Source organism: Coregonus clupeaformis, unplaced genomic scaffold (assembly GCF_020615455.1).
Source record: "Coregonus clupeaformis isolate EN_2021a unplaced genomic scaffold, ASM2061545v1 scaf0075, whole genome shotgun sequence".
Taxonomy (NCBI): Eukaryota; Metazoa; Chordata; class Actinopteri; order Salmoniformes; family Salmonidae; genus Coregonus; species Coregonus clupeaformis.
This window is the reverse complement of record NW_025533530.1, coordinates 838,492-861,133: the sequence shown is the minus strand read 5'-3', so window position 1 is coordinate 861,133 and position 22,642 is coordinate 838,492. Positions and strand designations below refer to the sequence as shown.

At 47.6% G+C, this 22,642-nt stretch overlaps 1 protein-coding gene across 1 annotated transcript in view; it reads left to right on the top strand.

Moving 5' to 3' along the window:
* Positions 1-22,642, top strand: part of myo10l3 (myosin X, like 3) — a gene marked incomplete at its 5' end in the record, with an annotated part of 171,151 nt that overhangs the window by 38,709 nt on the left and 109,800 nt on the right. The window contains 6 exon segments of the mRNA XM_045213050.1: positions 7,668-7,754; positions 14,289-14,418; positions 16,425-16,543; positions 19,343-19,489; positions 20,324-20,424; positions 21,923-21,989. Of these exon segments, the coding sequence (XP_045068985.1) occupies positions 7,668-7,754; positions 14,289-14,418; positions 16,425-16,543; positions 19,343-19,489; positions 20,324-20,424; positions 21,923-21,989 (651 nt within the window).

Sequence of the window (22,642 nt, the reverse complement as noted above, 5' to 3'; positions counted from 1 at the left end):
CTATATCAGGGCTGGACAACATACTCTGTAGTTTAGTGAACTACTACAGCAGGGCTGTGGACAACATACTCTGTAGTTTAGTGAACTACTACAGCAGGGCTGGAAACATACTCTGTAGTTTAGTGAACTACTACAGCAGGGCTGGACAACATACTCTGTAGTTTAGTGAACTACTACAGCAGGGCTGGACAACATACTCTGTAGTTTAGTGAACTACTATAGCAGGGCTGGACAACATACTCTGTAGTTTAGTGAACTACTACAGCAGGCTGGACAACATACTCTGTAGTTTAGTGAACTACTACAGCAGGGCTGGACAACATACTCTGTAGTTTAGTGAACTACTATCAGGGCTGGACAACATACTCTGTAGTTTAGTGAACTACTACAGCAGGGCTGGACAACATACCTCTGTAGTTTAGTGAACTACTATATCAGGGCTGGACAACATACTCTGTAGTTTAGTGAACTACTATAGCAGGGCTGGACAACATACTCTGTAGTTTAGTGAACTACTATATCAGGGCTGGACAACATACTCTGTAGTTTAGTGAACTACCTATAGCAGGGCTGGACAACATACTCCTCGTAGTTTAGTGAACTACTACAGCAGGGCTGGACAACATACTCTGTAGTTTAGTGAACTACTATATCAGGCTGACAACATACTCAGTAGTTTAGTGAACTACTATAGCAGGGCTGGACAACATACTCTGTAGTTTAGTGAACTACTATATCAGGGCTGGACAACATACTCTGTAGTTTAGTGAACTACTATATCAGGGCTGGACAACATACTCTGTAGTTTAGTGAACTACTATATCAGGGCTGGACAACATACTCTGTAGTTTAGTGGAACTACTATATCAGGGGCTGACAACATACTCTGTAGTTTAGTGAACTACTTAGCAGGGCTGGACAACATACTCTGTAGTTTAGTGAACTACTATATCAGGGCTGGACAACATACTCTGTAGTTTTAGTGAACTACTATATCAGGGGCTGGACAACATACTCTGGAGTTTAGTGGAACTACTACAGCAGGGCTGGACAACATACTCTGTAGTTTAGTGAACTACTACAGCAGGGCTGAACAACTATACTCTGTAGTTTAGTGAACTACTGTATCAGGGCTGGACAACATACTCTGTAGTTTAGTGGAACTACTATATCAGGGCTGGACAACATACTCTGGAGTTTAGTGAACTACTACAGCAGGGCTGGACAACATACTCTGTAGTTTAGTGAACTACTACGCAGGGCTGGACAACATACTCTGTAGTTTAGTGAACTACTATATCAGGGCTGGACAACATACTCTGTAGTTTAGTGAACTACTATAGCAGGGCTGGACAACATACTCTGTAGTTTAGTGAACTACTATATCAGGGCTGGACAACATACTCTGTAGTTTAGTGAACTACTATAGCAGGGGCTGGACAACATACTCTGTAGTTTAGTGAACTACTATAGCAGGGCTGGACAACATACTCTGTAGTTTAGTGAACTACTATATCAGGGCTGGACAACATACTCTGTAGTTTAGGTGAACTACTACTATCAGAAGCTGGACAACATACTCTGTAGTTTAGTGAACTACTATAGCAGGGCTGGACAACATACTCTGTAGTTTAGTGAACTACTAGAGCAGGGCTGAGTGTTATGTAAAGAATGGTTACAATGTCTTTAAATATTCATTTCCTCTATACACAGTGTTGGAAAGTGGACTTTGAAAAATATAAAGAGACAAGTTTGAATACATCTATTCCCAAAACCATACTGTACCAGTCACAAGTTTGGACACACCTGCTCATTCAAGGGGTTTTTCTTTAGTTTTACTATTTTCTACATTGTAGAATAATAGTAAGACATCAAAACTATGAAATAACACATATGTAAACATGTAGTAACCAAAAAAGTGTTAAACAAATCAAAATATATTTTTTATTTGAGATTCTTCAAAGTAGCCACCCTTTGCCTTGATGACAGCTGTGCACACTCTTGGCATTCTCTCAACCAGCTTCATGAGGTAGTCACCTGGAATGCATTTCCATTAACAGGTGTGCCTTCTTAAAAGTTAATTTGTGGAATTAATGCATTTGAGCCAATCAGTTGTGTTTTGACAAGGTAAGGGGGTATACAGAAAATAGCCCTATTTGGTAAAATACCAAGTCCATATTATGTCAAGAACAGCTCAAATAAGCAAAGAGAAACGACAGTCCATCATTATTTTAACCCTCCCGTTGTCCTAGGGTCAAAATGACCCGCCATGTGTTGAGACCAACTTTATTTACAATTTTTATATTTTTTGGATCATTTGTGAGAAGGAGGCAGTGATACTTTCTTTAAAGTCTCACTGCCTCCTTCTCACAAATGATCCCAAAAATATCAAAATTAAATAAAGTTGGTTCAACACAGTGGACAACGGGAGGGTTAAGACATGAAGGTCAGTCAATATAGAACATTCCAAGAACTTTGAACGTTTCTTCAAGTACAGTCGCAAAAACCATCAAGCGCTATGATGAAACTGGCTCTCATGAGGACCACCACAGGAATGGAAGACCCAGAGTTACCTCTGCTGCAGAGGATACGTTCATTAGAATTACCAGCCTCAGAAATTGCAGCCCAAATAAATGCTTCAGAGTTCAAGTAACAGACACATCTCAACATCAACTGTTCAGAGGAGACTGCATGAATCAGGCCTTCATGGTCGAATTGCTGCAAAAAAAACACTACTAAAGGACACCAATATTAAGAAGAGACTTGTTGGGCCAAGAAACATGAGCAATGGACATTAGACTGGTGGAAATCTGTCCTTTGGTCTGATGAGTCCAAATTTGCGATTTTTGGTTCCAACCACCGTGTCTTTGTGAGACGCAGAGTAGGTGAACGAATGATCTCCACATGTGTGGTTCCCACCGTGAAGCATGGAGGAGGCGGTGTTATGGTGTGGGGGTGCTTTGCTGGTGACACTGTCTGTGATTTATTTAGAATTCAAGGCACACTTATCCAGCATGGCTACCACAGCATTCTGCAGCGATACGCCATCCCATCTGGTTTGGGCTTAGTGGGACTATCATTTGTTTTTCAACAGGACAATGACCCAACACACCTCCAGGATGTGTAAGGGCTATTTGACCAAGAAGGAGAGTGATGGAGTGCTGCATCAGATGACCTGGCCTCCACAATCCCCCGACCTCAACCCAATTGAGATGGTTTGGGATGAATTGGACCGAAGAGTATAAAGCAGCCAACAAGTGCTCAGCATATGTGGGAACTCCTTCTAGACTGTTGAAAAAGCATTCCTCATGAAGCTGGTTTAGAGAATGTCAAGAGTGTGCAAAGCTGTCATCAAGGCAAAGGGTGGCTACTTTGAATAATCTCAAATATAACATATATTTTGATTTGTTTAACACTTTTTTGGTTACTACATGTTTACATATGTGTTATTTCATAGATTTGATGTCTTCACTATTATTCTACAATGTAGAAAATAGTAAAAATAAAGACAAACACTTGAATGAGTAGGTGAGTCCAAACTTTTGACTGGTAGTGTACATGGTGCGGATCATATAGAGTGCCTTCGGAAAGTATTCAGACCCCTTGACTTTTTCCACATTTTGTTATGTTACAGCCTTATTCTAAAATGGATTAAATAAAAATAAATCGTTATCAATTTACACCCAATACCCCATAATGACAAAGTGAAAACAGGTTTTAAAAAATGTTTGCAAATGTATTAAAAATAATAAACACCATCCACTCACAGACCCCCTCTGGCCCTCCCCCTCGCCACCATCCACTCACAGACCCCCTCTGGCCCTCCCCGTCGCCACCATCCACACACAGACCACCTCTGGCCCTCCCCGTCGCCACCATCCACACACAGACCCCCTCTGGCCCTCCCCCTCGCCACCATCCACACACAGACCCCCTCTGGCCCTCCCCCTCGCCACCATCCACTCACAGACCCCCTCTGGCCCTCCCCCTCGCCACCATCCACACACAGACCCCTCTGGCCCTCCCCCTCGCCACCATCCACACACAGACCCCCCTCTGGCCCTCCCCCTCGCCACCATCCACACACAGACCCCCTCTGGCCCTCCCCCTCGCCACCATCCACTCACAGACCCCCTCAGGCCCTCCCCCTCGCCACCATCCACACACAGACCCCCTCTGGCCCTCCCCCTCGCCACCATCCACTCACAGACCCCCTCTGGCCCTCCCCCTCGCCACCATCCACACACAGACCCCCTCTGGCCCTCCCCCTCGCCACCATCCACACACATACCCCCTCTGGCCCTCCCCCCTCGCCACCATCCACACACAGACCCCCTCTGGCCCTCCCCTCGCCACCATCCACACAGACCCCCTCTGGCCCTCCCCTCGCCACCATCCACACAGACCCCCTCTGGCCCTCCCCCTCGCCACCATCCACACACAGACCCCACCTGGCCCTCCCCCTCGCCACCATCCACACAGACCCCCTCTGGCCCTCCCCCTCGCCACCATCCACACACAGACCCTCTCTGGCCCTCCCCGTCGCCACCATCCACACACAGACCCCCTGGCCCTCCCCTCGCCACCATCCACACAGAACCCCTCTGGCCCTCGCCACCATCCACACACAGACCCCCTCTGGCCCTCCCCTCGCCACCATCCACTCACAGACCCCTCTGGCCCTCCCCCTCGCCACCATCCACACAGACCCCCTCTGGCCCTCCCCCTCGCCACCATCCACTCACAGACCCCCTCTGGCCCTCCCCCTCGCCACCATCCACACACAGACCCCCTCTGGCCCTCCCCCTCGCCACCATCCACACACATACCCCCTCTGGCCCTCCCCTCGCCACCATCCACACACAGACCCCCTCTGGCCCCCCCCTTCGCCACCATCCACACACAGACCCCCTCTGGCCCTCCCCCTCGCCACCATCCACACAGACCCCCTCTGGCCCTCACCCCCTCGCCACCATCCACACAGACCCCCTCTGGCCCTCCCCCTCGCCACCATCCACACAGACCCCCTCTGGCCCTCCCCCTCGCCACCATCCACACAGACCCCCTCTGGCCCTCCCCCTCGCCACCATCCACACACAGACCCCCTCTGGCCCTCCCCCTCGCCACCATCCACACACAGACCCCCTCTGGCCCTCACCCCCTCGCCACCATCCACAGACCCCTCTGGCCCTCCCCCTCGCCACCATCCACACACAGACCCCTCTGGCCCTCCCCTCGCCACCATCCACACACAGACCCCACTGGCCCTCCCCTCGCCACCATCCACACACAGACCCCCTCTGGCCCTCCCCCTCGCCACCATCCACACAGACCCCCCTCTGGCCCTCACCCCCTCGCCACCATCCACACAGACCCCCTCTGGCCCCTCCCCCTCGCCACCATCCACACAGACCCCCTCTGGCCCTCACCCCCTCGCCACCATCCACGCAGACCCCTCTGGCCCTCCCCTCGCCACCATCCACACACAGACCCCCCTCTGGCCCTCCCCCTCGCCACCATCCACACACAGACCCCACCTGGCCCTCCCCCTCGCCACCATCCACACACAGACCCCCTCTGGCCCTCCCCCTCGCCACCATCCACACACAGACCCCCTCTGGCCCTCCCCGTCGCCACCATCCACACACAGACCCCCTGGCCCTCCCCCTCGCCACCATCCACACACAGAACCCCTCTGGCCCTCGCCACCATCCACACACAGACCCCCTCTGGCCCTCCCCCTCGCCACCATCCACTCACAGACCCCCTCTGGCCCTCCCCCTCGCCACCATCCACACACAGACCCCCTCTGGCCCTCCCCCTCGCCACCATCCACTCACAGACCCCCTCTGGCCCTCCCCTCGCCACCATCCACACACAGACCCCCTCTGGCCCTCCCCTCACCACCATCCACACACATACCCCCTCTGGCCCTCCCCCTCGCCACCATCAACACACAGACCCCCTCTGGCCCTCCCCTCGCCACCATCCACACACAGACCCCCTCTGGCCCTCCCCTCGCCACCATCCACACAGACCCCCTCTGGCCCTCACCCCCTCGCCACCATCCACACGACCCCCTCTGGCCCCTCCCCCTCGCCACCATCCACACAGACCCCCCTCTGGCCCTCCCCCTCGCCACCATCCACACAGACCCCCTCTGGCCCTCCCCCTCGCCACCATCCACACACAGACCCCCTCTGGCCCTCCCCCTCGCCACCATCCACACACAGACCCCCTCTGGCCCTCACCCCCTCGCCACCATCCACACAGACCCCTCTGGCCCTCCCCCCTCGCCACCATCCACACACAGACCCCTCTGGCCCTCCCCTCGCCACCATCCACACACGACCCCACTGGCCCTCCCCCTCGCCACCATCCACACAGACCCCCTCTGGCCCTCCCCTCGCCACCATCCACACAGACCCCCTCTGGCCCCTCACCCCTCGCCACCATCCACACAGACCCCCTCTGGCCCTCCCCCTCGCCACCATCCCACAGACCCCCTCTGGCCCTCACCCCCTCGCCACCATCCACACAGACCCCCTCTGGCCCTCCCCCTCGCCACCATCCACACACAGACCCCCTCTGGCCCTCACCCCCTCGCCATTCACGCACTCACTCACTCTCTCACTCACTCATTCAGTAACATCCTGCTCACTGCCTGATAGTCAGCAGCAGCAGGTCACAGTCAAATATATATTTTTCAGTGGTGTAAAGTACTTAAGTAAAAATACTTTGAAGTACTACTTAACTCGTTTTTTGGGGTATCTGTACTTTACTATTTATATTTTTGACAACTTTTACTTTTACTTCACTACATTCCTGAAGAAAATGATGTATGTTTTACTCCATACTTTTTCCCTGACACCCAAAAGTACTCGTTACATTTTGAATGCTTAGCAGGACAGGAACATGGTCCAATTCACGCACTTATCAAGAGAACATCCCTGGTCATCCCTACTGCCTCTGATCTGGTGGACTCACTAAACACACATACTTTGTTTGTAATTGTGTCTAAGTGTTGGAGTGTACCCCTGGCTGTCCGTACATTTTAAAAACAAGAAAATGGTGCCATCTGGTGCTTGATATAAGGAAGTTGAAATTATTTATACTCTTATTTTTGATCCTTAAGTATATTTTAAACCAAATACTTTTATACTTTTACTCAAGTAGTATTTTACTGGTTGACTTCCACTTTAACTTGAGTCATTTTCTATTAAAGTATCTTTACTTTACTCAAGTATGAAAAACTGTCGTATTAAGTACATTTTCCCTCAATATAGTAGTTATCAGCAGAGTCAGAGGTAGTTATAGTAGGAAAGGACGAGTGCAGTTGTTCTTTTTTGGGGATTTATTTAAGACTCTTTGAAGAGGTGGGGTTTCATACGTTTTCTTAACATGGGCAGGAACTCCACCGTCCTGACGTTAGGGGGAAACTTGTTCCACCATTGGGGTGCCAGGACAAAAAAGAACTTTGACTGGGCTTCGTTTACACAGGCAGTCTGATTCTGGGCAAAAATATCAGAATTGGGCTACCTGTGAAAACGCAGTCTTTTGTGTCTCTAGAAAAGGTAAATTTCCTGAAGAGAATGTGAGCGCTTGCTTCAGCTGTCTAACGTTATTCTCTCTCTCTCTGTGTTCCAGAGCTGTACTTCCTGTCTGAGGGCCCGGAGTCGTACCGCTACCTGAGTCAGTCTGGCTGTGTGAAGGACAGGGGTCTAGACGACCTGCAGCTCTACGACAGTTTTATGGTGAGGCTGACTGGTCTATATGTTATAGCTCTATATGTTATACAGTAGTGCCTTGCAAAGGTATTCATCCCCCTTGGAGTTTTTCCTATTTTGTTGCATTACAACTTGTAATCTAAATGGATTTTTATTTGGATTTCATGTAATGGACATACACAAAATAGTCCAAATTGGTGAAGTGAAATGAAAAAAATGTGGTGTGTGCATATGTATTCACCCCCTTTGCTATGAAGCCCCTAAATAAGATCTGGTGCAACCAATTACCTTCATAAGTCACATAATTAGTTAAATAAAGTCCACAACAAACCTGCCAAGAGAGGGCCGCCCACCAAAACTCACTGTCCATAGGACCACTTTAAGCCGTACACTCCACAGAGCTGGGCTTTACGGAAGAGTGGCCAAAAAAAAAAACATTGGTGTTCGCCAAAGGCATGTGGGAGACTCCCCAAACATATGGAAGAAGGTACTCTGGTCAGATGAGACTAAAATTGAGCTTTTTGGCCATCAAGGAAAAAGCTATGTCTGGCGCAAACCTAACACCTCTCATCACCCCGAGAACACCATCCCCACAGTGAAGCATGGTGGTGGCAGCATCATGCTGTGGGGATGTTTTTCATCGGCAGGGACTGGGAAACTGGTCAGAATTGAAGGAATGATGGATGGCACTAAATACAGGGAAATTCTTGAGGGAAACCTGTTTCAGTCTTCCAGAGATTTGAGACTGGGACAGAGGTTCACCGTCCAGCAGGACAATGACCCTAAGCATACTGCTAAAGCAACACTCGGGTGGTTTAAGGGGAAACATTTAAATGTCTTGGAATGGCCTAGTCAAAGCCCAGACCTCAATCCAATTGAGAATCTGTGGTATGACTTAAAGATTGCTGTACACCAGCGGAACCCATCCAATTTGAAGGAGCTGGAGCAGTTTTGCCTTGAAGAATGGGCAAAAATCCCAGTGGCTAGATGTGCCAAGCTTATAGAGACATACCCCAAGAGACTTGCAGCTGTAATTGCTGCAAAAGGTGGCTCTACAAAGTATTGACTTTGGGGTGGGGTGAATAGTTATGCATGCTTAAGTTTTCTGTTTCTTTGTCTTATTTCTTGTTTGTTTCACAAGAAAAAATATTTTGCATCTTCAAAAGTGGTAGGCATGTTGTGTAAATCAAATGATACAACCCCCCCCCAGAAAATCAATTTTAATTCCAGGTTGTAAGGCAACAAAATAGGAAAAATGCCAAGGGGGGGTGAATACTTTCGCAAGCCACTGTATAGTTATAGCTCTATACCTTATAGTGTTATAGAGTCAGTGTGAAGAACAGGAGTCTAGACCACCTGAGCCGATATGATAGTGTTAAGGTGAGACTGACAGGTCCAATTGGTCGCGTCTACATGCTGTACCTTATCATGCTGCCACCAGAGGGCGCCATAACAATTATAAAAACTACAGGCCCAGTACAAGAACTGCAGACCCAGCCTTTATATATACGGTCGGTGAGCAAACATGTAAACATTCTGTATTCAACAGGAGGAGTGCTGATTTGGATCAGGCCCCCCCCCCCGTCCATGTAGTCTTATACATTATGATCTAGGATCAGGCCCCCCGTCCATGTAGTCTTATACATTATGATCTAGGGATCAGGCCCCCCCCCGTCCATGTAGTCTTATACATTATGATCTAGGATCAGGCCCCCCCCGTCCATGTAGTCTTATACATTATGATCTAGGATCAGGCCCCCCCCGTCCATGTAGTCTTATACATTTATGATCTAGGATCAGCCCCCCCGTCCATGTAGTCTTATACATTATGATCTAGGATCAGGCCCCCCGTCCATGTAGTCTTATACATTGTGATCTAGGATCAGCCCCCCCGTCCATGTAGTCTTATACATTATGATCTAGGATCAGGCCCCCCTGTCCATGTAGTCTTATACATTATGATCTAGGATCAGGCCCCCCCCGTCCATGTAGTCTTATACATTATGATCTAGGATCAGGCCCCCCCGTCCATGTAGTCTTATACATTATGATCTAGGATCAGGCCCCCCCCGTCCATGTAGTCTTATACATTATGATCTAGGATCAGGCCCCCCGTCCATGTAGTCTTATACATTATGATCTAGGATCAGGCCCCCCCCGTCCATGTAGTCTTATACATTATGATCTAGGATCAGGCCCCCGTCCGTCCATGTAGTCTTATACATTATGATCTAGGATCAGGCCCCCCCCGTCCATGTAGTCTTATACATTATGATCTAGGATCAGGCCCCCCGTCCATATAGTCTTATACATTATGATCTAGGATCAGGCCCCCCCGTCCATGTAGTCTTATACATTATGATCTAGGATCAGGCCCCCCCGTCCATGTAGTCTTATACATTATGATCTAGGATCAGGCCCCCCCCGTCCATGTAGTCTTATACATTATGATCTAGGATCAGGCCCCCCTGTCCATGTAGTCTTATACATTATGATCTAGGATCAGGCCCACCCCCCCGTCCATGTAGTCTTATACATTATGATCTAGGATCAGGCCCCCCGTCCATGTAGTCTTATACATTATGATCTAGGATCAGGCCCCCCGTCCATGTAGTCTTATACATTATGATCTAGGATCAGGCCCCCCCCGTCCATGTAGTCTTATACATTATGATCTAGGATCAGGCCCCCCGTCCATGTAGTCTTATACATTATGATCTAGGATCAGGCCCCCCCCGTCCATGTAGTCTTATACATTATGATCTAGGATCAGGCCCCCCGTCCATGTAGTCTTATACATTATGATCTAGGATCAGGCCCCCCCGTCCATGTAGTCTTATACATTATGATCTAGGATCAGGCCCCCCGTCCATGTAGTCTTATACATTATGATCTAGGATCAGGCCCCCCCCCCCGTCCATGTAGTCTTATACATTATGATCTAGGATCAGGCCCCCCCCGTCCATGTAGTCTTATACATTATGATCTAGGATCAGGCCCCCTGTCCATGTAGTCTTATACATTATGATCTAGGATCAGGCCCCCCCCGTCCATGTAGTCTTATACATTATGATCTAGGATCAGGCCCCCCCCGTCCATGTAGTCTTATACATTATGATCTAGGATCAGGCCCCCCTCCCATGTAGTCTTATACATTATGATCTAGGATCAGGCCCCCCCTGTCCATGTAGTCTTATACATTATGATCTAGGATCAGGCCCCCCCCGTCCATGTAGTCTTATACGTTATGATCTAGGATCAGGCCCCCCCGGTCCATGTAGTCTTATACATTATGATCTAGGATCAGGCCCCCCCCGTCCATGTAGTCTTATACATTATGATCTAGGATCAGGCCCCCCTGTCCATGTAGTCTTATACATTATGATCTAGGATCAGGCCCCCCCTGTCCATGTAGTCTTATACATTATGATCTAGGATCAGGCCCCCGCCCCGTCCATGTAGTCTTATACATTATGATCTAGGATCAGGCCCCTCCGTCCATGTAGTCTTATACATTATGATCTAGGATCAGGTCCCCCCCTGTCCATGTAGTCTTATACATTATGATCTAGGATCAGGCCCCCCCGTCCATGTAGTCTTATACATTATGATCTAGGATCAGGCCCCCCCGTCCATGTAGTCTTATACATTATGATCTAGGATCAGGCCCCCCTGTCCATGTAGTCTTATACATTATGATCTAGGATCAGGCCCCCCCCGTCCATGTAGTCTTATACATTATGATCTAGGATCAGGCCCCCCCCGTCCATGTAGTCTTATACATTATGATCTAGGGATCAGGCCCCCCCGTCCATGTAGTCTTATACATTATGATCTAGGATCAGGCCCCCCCGTCCATGTATTCTTATACATTATGATCTAGGATCAGGCCCCCCGTCCGTCCATGTAGTCTTATACATTATGATCTAGGATCAGGCCCCCGTCCGTCCATGTAGTCTTATACATTATGATCTAGGATCAGGCCCCCCCCGTCCATGTAGTCTTATACATTATGATCTAGGATCAGGCCCCCCCGTCCATGTAGTCTTATACATTATGATCTGGGATCAGGCCCCCCTGTCCATGTAGTCTTATACATTATGATCTAGGATCAGGCCCCCCCGTCCATGTAGTCTTATACATTATGATCTAGGATCAGGCCCCCCCCGTCCATGTAGTCTTATACATTATGATCTAGGATCAGGCCCCCCCCGTCCATGTAGTCTTATACATTATGATCTAGGATCAGGCCCCCCCCGTCCATGTAGTCTTATACATTATGATCTAGGATCAGGCCCCCCCCGTCCATGTAGTCTTATACATTATGATCTAGGATCAGGCCCCCCCGTCCATGTAGTCTTATACATTATGATCTAGGATCAGGCCCCCGCCCGTCCATGTAGTCTTATACATTTGATCTAGGATCAGGCCCCCCCCGTCCATGTAGTCTTATACATTATGATCTAGGATCAGGCCCCCCCCGTCCATGTAGTCTTATACATTATGATCTAGGATCAGGACCCTCCTGTCCATGTAGTCTTATACATTATGATCTAGGATCAGGCCCCCCCCGTCCATGTAGTCTTATACATTATGATCTAGGATCAGGCCCCCCCCGTCCATGTAGTCTTATACATTATGATCTAGGATCAGGTCCCTTCCTGTCCATGTAGTCTTATACATTATGATCTAGGATCAGGTCCCTTCCTGTCCATGTAGTCTTATACATTATGATCTAGGATCAGGTCCCTTCCTGTCCATGTAGTCTTATACATTATGATCTAGGATCAGGCCCCCGTCCGTCCATGTAGTCTTATACATTATGATCTAGGATCAGGCCCCCCCCGTCCATGTAGTCTTATACATTATGATCTAGGATCAGGCCCCCCCCCCCCCGTCCATGTAGTCTTATACATTATGATCTAGGATCAGGACCCTCCTGTCCATGTAGTCTTATACATTATGATCTAGGATCAGGCCCCCCCGTCCATGTAGTCTTATACATTATGATCTAGGATCAGGCCCCCCCGTCCATGTAGTCTTATACATTATGATCTAGGATCAGGCCCCCCTCCCGTCCATGTAGTCTTATACATTATGATCTAGGATCAGGCCCCCCCGTCCATGTAGTCTTATACATTATGATCTAGGATCAGGCCCCCCCCGTCCATGTAGTCTTATACATTATGATCTAGGATCAGGCCCCCCCCGTCCATGTAGTCTTATACATTATGATCTAGGATCAGGCCCCCCCGTCCATGTAGTCTTATACATTATGATCTAGGATCAGGCCCCCCGTCCATGTAGTCTTATACATTATGATCTAGGATCAGGCCCCCCCCGTCCATGTAGTCTTATACATTATGATCTAGGATCAGGCCCCCCGTCCATGTAGTCTTATACATTATGATCTAGGATCAGGCCCCCCCCGTCCATGTAGTCTTATACATTATGATCTAGGATCAGGCCCCCCCCGTCCATGTAGTCTTATACATTATGATCTAGGATCAGGCCCCCCCGTCCATGTAGTCTTATACATTATGATCTAGGATCAGGCCCCCCCGTCCATGTAGTCTTATACATTATGATCTAGGATCAGGCCCCCCCGTCCATGTAGTCTTATACATTATGATCTAGGATCAGGCCCCCCCCGTCCATGTAGTCTTATACATTATGATCTAGGATCAGGCCCCCCCCGTCCATGTAGTCTTATACATTATGATCTAGGATCAGGCCCCCCCCGTCCATGTAGTCTTATACATTATGATCTAGGATCAGGTCCCTTCCTGTCCATGTAGTCTTATACATTATGATCTAGGATCAGGTCCTTCCGTCCATGTAGTCTTATACATTATGATCTAGGATCAGGTCCCTTCCTGTCCATGTAGTCTTATACATTATGATCTAGGATCAGGCCCCCCCTCCGTCCATGTAGTCTTATACATTATGATCTAGGATCAGGCCCCCCCCGTCCATGTAGTCTTATACATTATGATCTAGGATCAGGCCCCCCCCGTCCATGTAGTCTTATACATTATGATCTAGGATCAGGCCCCCCCCGTCCATGTAGTCTTATACATTATGATCTAGGATCAGGCCCCCCGTCCATGTAGTCTTATACATTATGATCTAGGATCAGGCCCCCCCGTCCATGTAGTCTTATACATTATGATCTAGGATCAGGCCCCTTCCTGTCCATGTAGTCTTATACATTATGATCTAGGATCAGGTCCTTCCCTGTCCATGTAGTCTTATACATTATGATCTAGGATCAGGTCCCTTCCTGTCCATGTAGTCTTATACATTATGATCTAGGATCAGGTCCCTTCCTGTCCATGTAGTCTTATACATTATGATCTAGGATCAGGCCCCCCCCCCCGTCCATGTAGTCTTATACATTATGATCTAGGATCAGGACCCTTCCTGTCCATGTAGTCTTATACATTATGATCTAAAAGGCTAAACTGATCCTAGTTCTGCGCTCCTGCAGCTTGAGGATGTATTATATCCTGTCTGTGTTCAGTAGGTCTCTCATCCAGTCTCTGTCTCTGCTGCCACCAGGAGGCTTTAAAGGTGATGGAGTTCAGCGAGGAGGAGATACGGGACGTCTTCAAGCTGCTTTCTGCTGTTCTCCTGATGGGGAACATAGAGTTCATGACGGCTGGAGGAGCACAGATCACCTCTAAAGGAGGTGAGAGGAGAGCCTCTGGTTCTGCCATCCTCCCTGTCACCCCGCTCCTCACCCTCCTCCCTCGCCCTGGCCCTCCCGAGGAAGCTTTGCTTCAGGAAAGGGAGAACACTGAACAAGCAGCAACATGCGCTAGAATTCCTTTGTTACCTGGATCTCATTTCCAGAGCACCAGGAACAAATCCACACATCATAATGTTGGATCTAGGAACAGCGTGTAACAGCGTGTGGCAGCGTGTAACAGCGTGTAACAGCGTGTGGCATTAATACCAGGAATAAGAAGAAACCTCAACACCTTATTTCACACAGCTATCAGCTCCTCCACGTTACTTAATGATTCTGACCAAACCAGTCGACTGTGTTAGTCCAGTAAAACTGTTTTATCTACTGTCCTTCTCTAGTGGTCAGTAACATCTGTCCCTCTCTCTCTATTGGTCAGTAACATCTGTCCCTCTCTCTATTGGTCAGTAACATCTGTCCCTCTCTCTCTATTGGTCAGTAACATCTGTCCCTCTCTCTAGTGGTCAGTAACATCTGTCCCTCTCTCTCTATTGGTCAGTAACATCTGTCCCTCTCTCTCTATTGGTCAGTAACATCTGTCCCTCTCTCTATTGGTCAGTAACATCTGTCCCTCTCTCTCTATTGGTCAGTAACATCTGTCCCTCTCTCTATTGGTCAGTAACATCTGTCCCTCTCTCTAGTGGTCAGTAACATCTGTCCCTCTCTCTCTATTGGTCAGTAACATCTGTCCCTCTCTCTATTGGTCAGTAACATCTGTCCCTCTCTCTCTATTGGTCAGTAACATCTGTCCCTCTCTCTCTATTGGTCAGTAACATCTGTCCCTCTCTATTGGTCAGTAACATCTGTCCCTCTCTCTAGTGGTCAGTAACATCTGTCCCTCTCTCTATTGGTCAGTAACATCTGTCCCTCTCTCTAGTGGTCAGTAACATCTGTCCCTCTCTCTATTGGTCAGTAACATCTGTCCCTCTCTCTCTATTGGTCAGTAACATCTGTCCCTCTCTCTCTATTGGTCAGTAACATCTGTCCCTCTCTCTCTATTGGTCAGTAACATCTGTCCCTCTCTCTCTATTGGTCAGTAACATCTGTCCCTCTCTCTATTGGTCAGTAACATCTGTCCCTCTCTCTAGTGGTCAGTAACATCTGTCCCTCTCTCTATTGGTCAGTAACATCTGTCCCTCTCTCTCTATTGGTCAGTAACATCTGTCCCTCTCTCTAGTGGTCAGTAACATCTGTCCCTCTCTCTCTATTGGTCAGTAACATCTGTCCCTCTCTCTCTAGTGGTCAGTAACATCTGTCCCTCTCTCTCTATTGGTCAGTAACATCTGTCCCTCTCTCTAGTGGTCAGTAACATCTGTCCCTCTCTCTATTGGTCAGTAACATCTGTCTGTCTCTCTAGTGGTCAGTAACATCTGTCCCTCTCTCTATTGGTCAGTAACATCTGTCCCTCTCTCTCTATTGGTCAGTAACATCTGTCCCTCTCTCTATTGGTCAGTAACATCTGTCCCTCTCTCTAGTGGTCAGTAACATCTGTCCCTCTCTCTAGTGGTCAGTAACATCTGTCCCTCTCTCTCTATTGGTCAGTAACATTTGTCTCTCTCTCTAGTGGTCAGTAACATCTGTCTGTCTCTCTAGTGGTCAGTAACATCTGTCCCTCTCTCTATTGGTCAGTAACATCTGTCCCTCTCTCTCTAGTGGTCAGTAACATCTGTCTGTCTCTCTCTAGTGGTCAGTAACATCTGTTTGTCTCTCTAGTGGTCAGTAACATCTATCTCTCTCTAGTGGTCAGTAACATCTGTCCCTCTCTCTAGTGGTCAGTAATGTCAGTAATCTGTCTCTCTCTCCAGTGGTCAGTAATGTCAGTAATCTGTCTCTCTCTCCAGTGGTCAGTAATGTCAGTAATCTGTGTCTCTCTCCAGTGGTCAGTAATGTCAGTAATCTGTCTCTCTCTCCAGTGGTCAGTAATGTCAGTAATCTGTCTCTCTCTCCAGTGGTCAGTAATGTCAGTGATCTGCTGGGCCTGGACTCGTTCCAGCTGTCTGAGGTTCTGACCCAGAGGTCCATGATCCTGAGAGGAGAGGAGATCTGTTCACCCCTCACTGTGGAACAGGTAAGATGCCCCGTGCCACTCACCTTGTCCCCCTGATAGACATGAGGCGTATTCAATGAAGAGAATCTGTTTTGAAAAGGAATGAAACTGGGAAGTGCTACCCAGATGTTGCGTACCCTACTGAACCTACCTCACTCTAGCGCTCCCAGTGCCTCTCTCTCTCTAAATCCCTTGCGTGACTTAAGCACCATTTCCTGTCCTTTGTGTGCCAGATTCCTTATACAATAAACCCAAGTGATAATGATCTGACTCAGTAGCACAATAGAGGTCAGGCTTTGGCGCAGTAACACATCTTCCACACTAGGGGCAGTGTAACAATAGAGGTCAGGCTGGGGCGCAGTAACACATCTTCCACACTAGGGGCAGTATAACACACAACTGTTACCTACATGGGACACCATCAGAATTATTCCCATCTCCAGGTTGGCTTTAACTAGCCACAGTATCTCATTTGAATGAATATGTGAGAAATGTAATGTATTCAGTGATTAGATTTGAAATATATTGCTGTCTCTGCAGTCTTCTTCACCATAGATATGCATCTAAACATCTTTGAGGTTTGAATTATGGGAAACTATTATTCTTGGGACGCGTGTCTGCTGCCCAAGGAATGTCATAAAACGAATTCAATATGCAGACTAAGCCGGGGCCATTGTGACCCACTGTGACGGCCACACGACGAACACAAGAAACCTTTTCATGATTTAAACATGAAAGCCCAGACCAGACCAGGTCTCTCTCTCTCTCTCTCTCTCTCTCTCTCTCTCTCTCTCTCTCTCTCTCTCTCTCCTCTCCTCTCCTCTCCTCTCCTCTCCTCTCCTCTCTCTGCCAGCCAACCGGCCAATCAACCAATCAACCAACCAACCAACCAGCCAACCAACCTAACAGCCAACCAACCAATCAGCCAACCAACCAACCAATCAGCCAACCAACCAACCAATCAGCCAACCAACCAACCAATCAGCCAACCAAGCAAGCAAGCAATCAACCAGCCAACCAAACAACCAACCAATCAACCAGCCAGCCAGCCAGCCAGCCAGCCAACCAACCAGCCAATCAACCAACTAACCAGCCAACCAATCAGCCAATCAGCCAACCAGCCAACCAGCCAGCCAATCAACCAGCCAACCAGCCAACCAACCAATCAACCAGCCAACCAACCAACCAGCCAATCAGCCAGCCAACCAACCAATCAACCACCCAACCAGCCAGCCAGCCAACCAGCCAATCAGCCAATCAGCCAGCCAACCAGCCAATCAGCCAACCAGCCAACCAACCAGCCTCTCTCTATCTTAATATACTCCCTGCTGGAGATTCTCACAGGTTGCCTCCCAAAATGGCACCCTATTCCCCAGTGCACTACTTTTGACCATTGGCCTATGGACCCTGGTGTATATAGTGCACTACATTTGACCCGAGCCCCTACGGTAGGGTGCCATTTGAGACCCTAACGTCTAAGCCATATCCCTGGTCATAACCTGAACAAACAGCCTTTCCTCTGCTCTCTGACGGAGTTCCAGGAGCCACCAGATCCAGCTCTATTCTCTATTCAACATGGCTGCCGCTCCCACAGATGAATGATTGCCCTGGAGCATTGTGGCCCTGCAATAGACTAGCATCCTGTCCAGGAGGTTACTTGGACATCAAGCTACAGAAACAGGAGCCGTTCTGGCTCAGACAAGGCTACTGACCATTGTGCTCCTGAAACGCCAGACAGTACTGTTCTTGCAGCATGTTGAGTTACTGCACAATACCACACAATGCCTGTAGGAAGCTCCAGGACAACTCCATCTCAGAAAAAGAAAGAACATAGAGAAGTAATAGAAAAGTAAAACAAGTAATAATAAAATGTATAATAATATTAATAATGACAATTCAAATTTTTTATTAGAATGTTAGTTGCATTGCAGGGACAGGTTCAGAACGAGGAACTTCTTATCGCCTCAGCTGTCTTAAAAGGTTTCTCAACACAACAGACACTGTATATCAGATGATCAGGAGATGACGGCACCTTTCTGTTTCCATTATAATTTAACATTGTCCTTGGATCCTTGGATCAGACAGACAGACACACAGAATAACAAGTCTTTCTCTCAAACTGTATTTACAGTGTTGCAACCCTGTTGCCATACATTCAGTGGGTACAGCCATTTATACCAGCTGTGGGTGTTAGAGATGCACAGTGTCGTCCTTTAGTAGATTATTTTCTCTAAATTCTGTGAAAAGTTGTTTGGGTTTTTCTGACAGACTTCAGTGTTTTTCTGACAGACTTCAGTGTTTTTTTGTCTGGTTTTGGTCTGTACGTCTCTCTAACTAATCATTATTATCCAGGCTCTGTCGCCGCCGGCCGCGACCGGGAGACTCATGGGCGGCGCACAATTGGCCCAGCGTCGTCCAGGGTAGGGGAGGGAATGGCCGGCAGGGATGTAGCTCAGTTGATAGAGCATGGCGTTTGCAACGCCAGGGTTGTGGGTTCGATTCCCACGGGGGGCCAGTATAAAAAAAATATGTATTCACTAACTTTAAGTCGCTCTGGATAAGAGCGTCTGCTAAATGACGTTAATGTAAATGTAAAAATCGTAGGGATGTAGTCCATCCCCGTTATGGTTCACTATTACCTTAACCTTCAGAAACATAAAGTGCATCCCAAATGGCACCCTATTCCTGCATTACTTTGGACCAGGGCCCATTGACCGGGGTCAAGACCATTTAGAACGCACCCCCCCTACTCCTCTGATTGTCTGGTGTGGTCTGTATATTATTTTGTTAACCCAATGGTCTGCTTGATTTGACTGACAGGCGGTTGGCTCTCGGGACTCGGTTGCCATGGCGTTGTACTCCCAGTCTTTCTCCTGGATCATCACACGGATCAACCAGAAGGTCAGAGGGAAGGACAACTTCAAGTCCATCGGCATCCTCGACATCTTCGGCTTCGAGAACTTTGAGGTAGCTTTGTGTTTGCCCTTCTTTGTAGATGGCACTGAATCCAAGATCTGTTTTTGCGCTGTATGGCCAACTCCTTGTCACACACAGTCATGCCAAACACTGACACAGGAGTCGGCAAGATAACACAAACAGCTCCTGGACAATGCTAGCTGATAATGCTAGCTGATAATGCTAGCTGATAATGCTAGTTGATGATGCTAGTTGATCATGCTAGTTGATAATGCTATTTGATAATGCTAGTTGATAATGCTAGTTGATAATGCTAGTTGATAATGCTAGCTGATAATGCTAGCTGATAATGCTAGTTGATAATGCTAGTTGATAATGCTAGTTGATGATGCTAGTTGATAATGCTAGCTGATAATGCTAGCTGATAATGCTAGTTGATGATGCTAGTTGATAATGCTAGTTGATAATGCTAGCTGATAATGCTAGTTGATAATGCTAGTTGATAATGCTAGTTGATGATGCTAGTTGATAATGCTAGTTGATGATGCTAGTTGATAATGCTAGTTGATAATGCTAGCTGATAATGCTAGTTGATAATGCTAGTTGATAATGCTAGTTGATGATGCTAGTTGATAATGCTAGTTGATAATGCTAGTTGATGATGCTAGTTGATAATGCTAGTTGATGATGCTAGTTGATAATGCTAGTTGATGATGCTAGTTGATAATGCTAGTTGATAATGCTAGTTGATGATGCTAGTTGATAATGCTAGTTGATAATGCTAGTTGATAATGCTAGTTGACAATGCTAGTCGCAGCTTCTGAAGGTGCTGTAGTTGGTAGTGAAGTTATGGTTGATATATTTCTGTCCCCCATCCTCCTGCAGGTGAACAGGTTTGAACAGTTCAACATCAACTACGCCAATGAGAAGCTCCAGGAATACTTCAACAAACACATCTTCTCACTGGAACAACTGGAGTACAACAGGTATGTTAATGGCCCAACTGGAATACAACAGGTATGTTAATGGGCCAACTGGAATACAACAGGTATGTTAATGGGCCAACTGGAGTACAACAGGTATGTTAATGGGCCAACTGGAATACAACAGGTATGTTAATAGCCAAACTGGAATACAACAGGTATGTTAATGGACCAACTGGAGTACAACAGGTATGTTAATGGGCCAACTGGAATACAACAGGTATGTTAATGGGCCAACTGGAGTACAACAGGTATGTTAATGGGCCAACTGGAGTACAACAGGTATGTTAATGGGCCAACTGGAGTACAACAGGTATGTTAATGGGCCAACTGGAGTACAACAGGTATGTTAATGGGCCAACTGGAATACAACAGGTATGTTAATGGACCAACTGGAGTACAACAGGTATGTTAATGGGCCAACTGGAGTACAACAGGTATGTTAATAGGCCAACTGGAGTACAACAGGTATGTTAATGGGCCAACTGGAGTACAACAGGTATGTTAATGGGCCAACTGGAGTACAACAGGTATGTTAATGGGCCAACTGGAATACAACAGGTATGTTAATGGGCCAACTAGAGTACAACAGGTATGTTAATGGACCAACTAGAGTACAACAGGTATGTTAATGGACCAACTGGAATACAACAGGTATGTTAATGGGCCAACTGGAGTACAACAGGTATGTTAATGGGCCAACTAGAGTACAACAGGTATGTTAATGGGCCAACTGGAATACAACAGGTATGTTAATGGACCAACTGGAGTACAACAGGTATGTTAATGGGCCAACTGGAATACAACAGGTATGTTAATGGGCCAACTGGAGTACAACAGGTATGTTAATGGGCCAACTGGAATACAACAGGTATGTTAATGGGCCAACTGGAGTACAACAGGTATGTTAATGGGCCAACTGGAATACAACAGGTATGTTAATGGGCCAACTGGAATACAACAGGTATGTTAATGGGCCAACTGGAATACAACAGGTATGTTAATGGGCCAACTGGAGTACAACAGGTATGTTAATGGGCCAACTGGAATACAACAGGTATGTTAATGGGCCAACTGGAGTACAACAGGTATGTTAATGGGCCAACTGGAGTACAACAGGTATGTTAATGGGCCAACTGGAGTACAACAGGTATGTTAGCATATTCGCAATCCCAGTTCATAGAGAGAAGATACATTGGCTGCCTCTGAAAAGGTGTCGTATTCCCCATATAGCGCACCAGGGCCATAGGACTGGTGGAAAGTAGTGCACTATATAGGGAAAAGGGTGCCATTGGGCTCTGGTCTAAAGTAGTGCACTATATAGGGAAAAGGGTGCCATTTCAGACGTAGCTAATGGAGAGAGTTGGGGGTTGGGTCTGGTCAGCACTGCCAGCTGTTTACAATGGGACGACTGTTCTAGAACAGTCCTATCAGCCTGGTCACAGCTCATTTCATCACATGAACCTGTGGACAATACAGCCATTGTGTGTGCCTTCCTCAGGGAGGGGATCCAGTGGGAAGCCATAGACTGGATGGAGAATGCAGAGTGTCTGGACCTCATAGAGAAGGTAGGTAACAGTCTAACCAACCCCAAGACTATTAGACACATAAATAACCACACACATTACATTGTGGTCCTCTGTAGCTCAGCTGGTAGAGCATGGCGCTTGTAACGCCAGGGTAGTGGGTTCGATCCCCGGGACCACCCATACACAAAAATGCGTGCATGCATGACTGTAAGTCGCTTTGGATAAAAGCGTCTGCTAAATGGCATATTATTATTATTATATTATTATGACCTTGATACAATGGGGTCCGAGGCTAAGACATGAAAGTTTGGCTATGAGAACGCATAAGCAGAAAAGAACCCCATCCCTGCTGTAAAATACGGTGGGGGATCTTTGATGTTATGGGGCTGTTTTGCTTCCACTGGTCCTGGGGCCCTTGTTAAGGTCAACAGCATCATGAACTTTACCCAGTACCAGGACATTTTAGCCAGAAACCTGGTTCCCTCAGCCAGGAGTCTGAAACTTGATCGCAAGTGGATCTTTCCAGCAAGACAATAACCCCAAGCACGCATCAAAATCCACAAAGAATTGGTTAATTGAACACAAAATCCAAATTTTCTCTCAGTCTCCGGACTTCAAACCCATTAGAAACCTGTGGTTTGAATGGAAGAGAGCAGTCCATAAGAGCAGACGAAGGATATCAAGGACCTGGA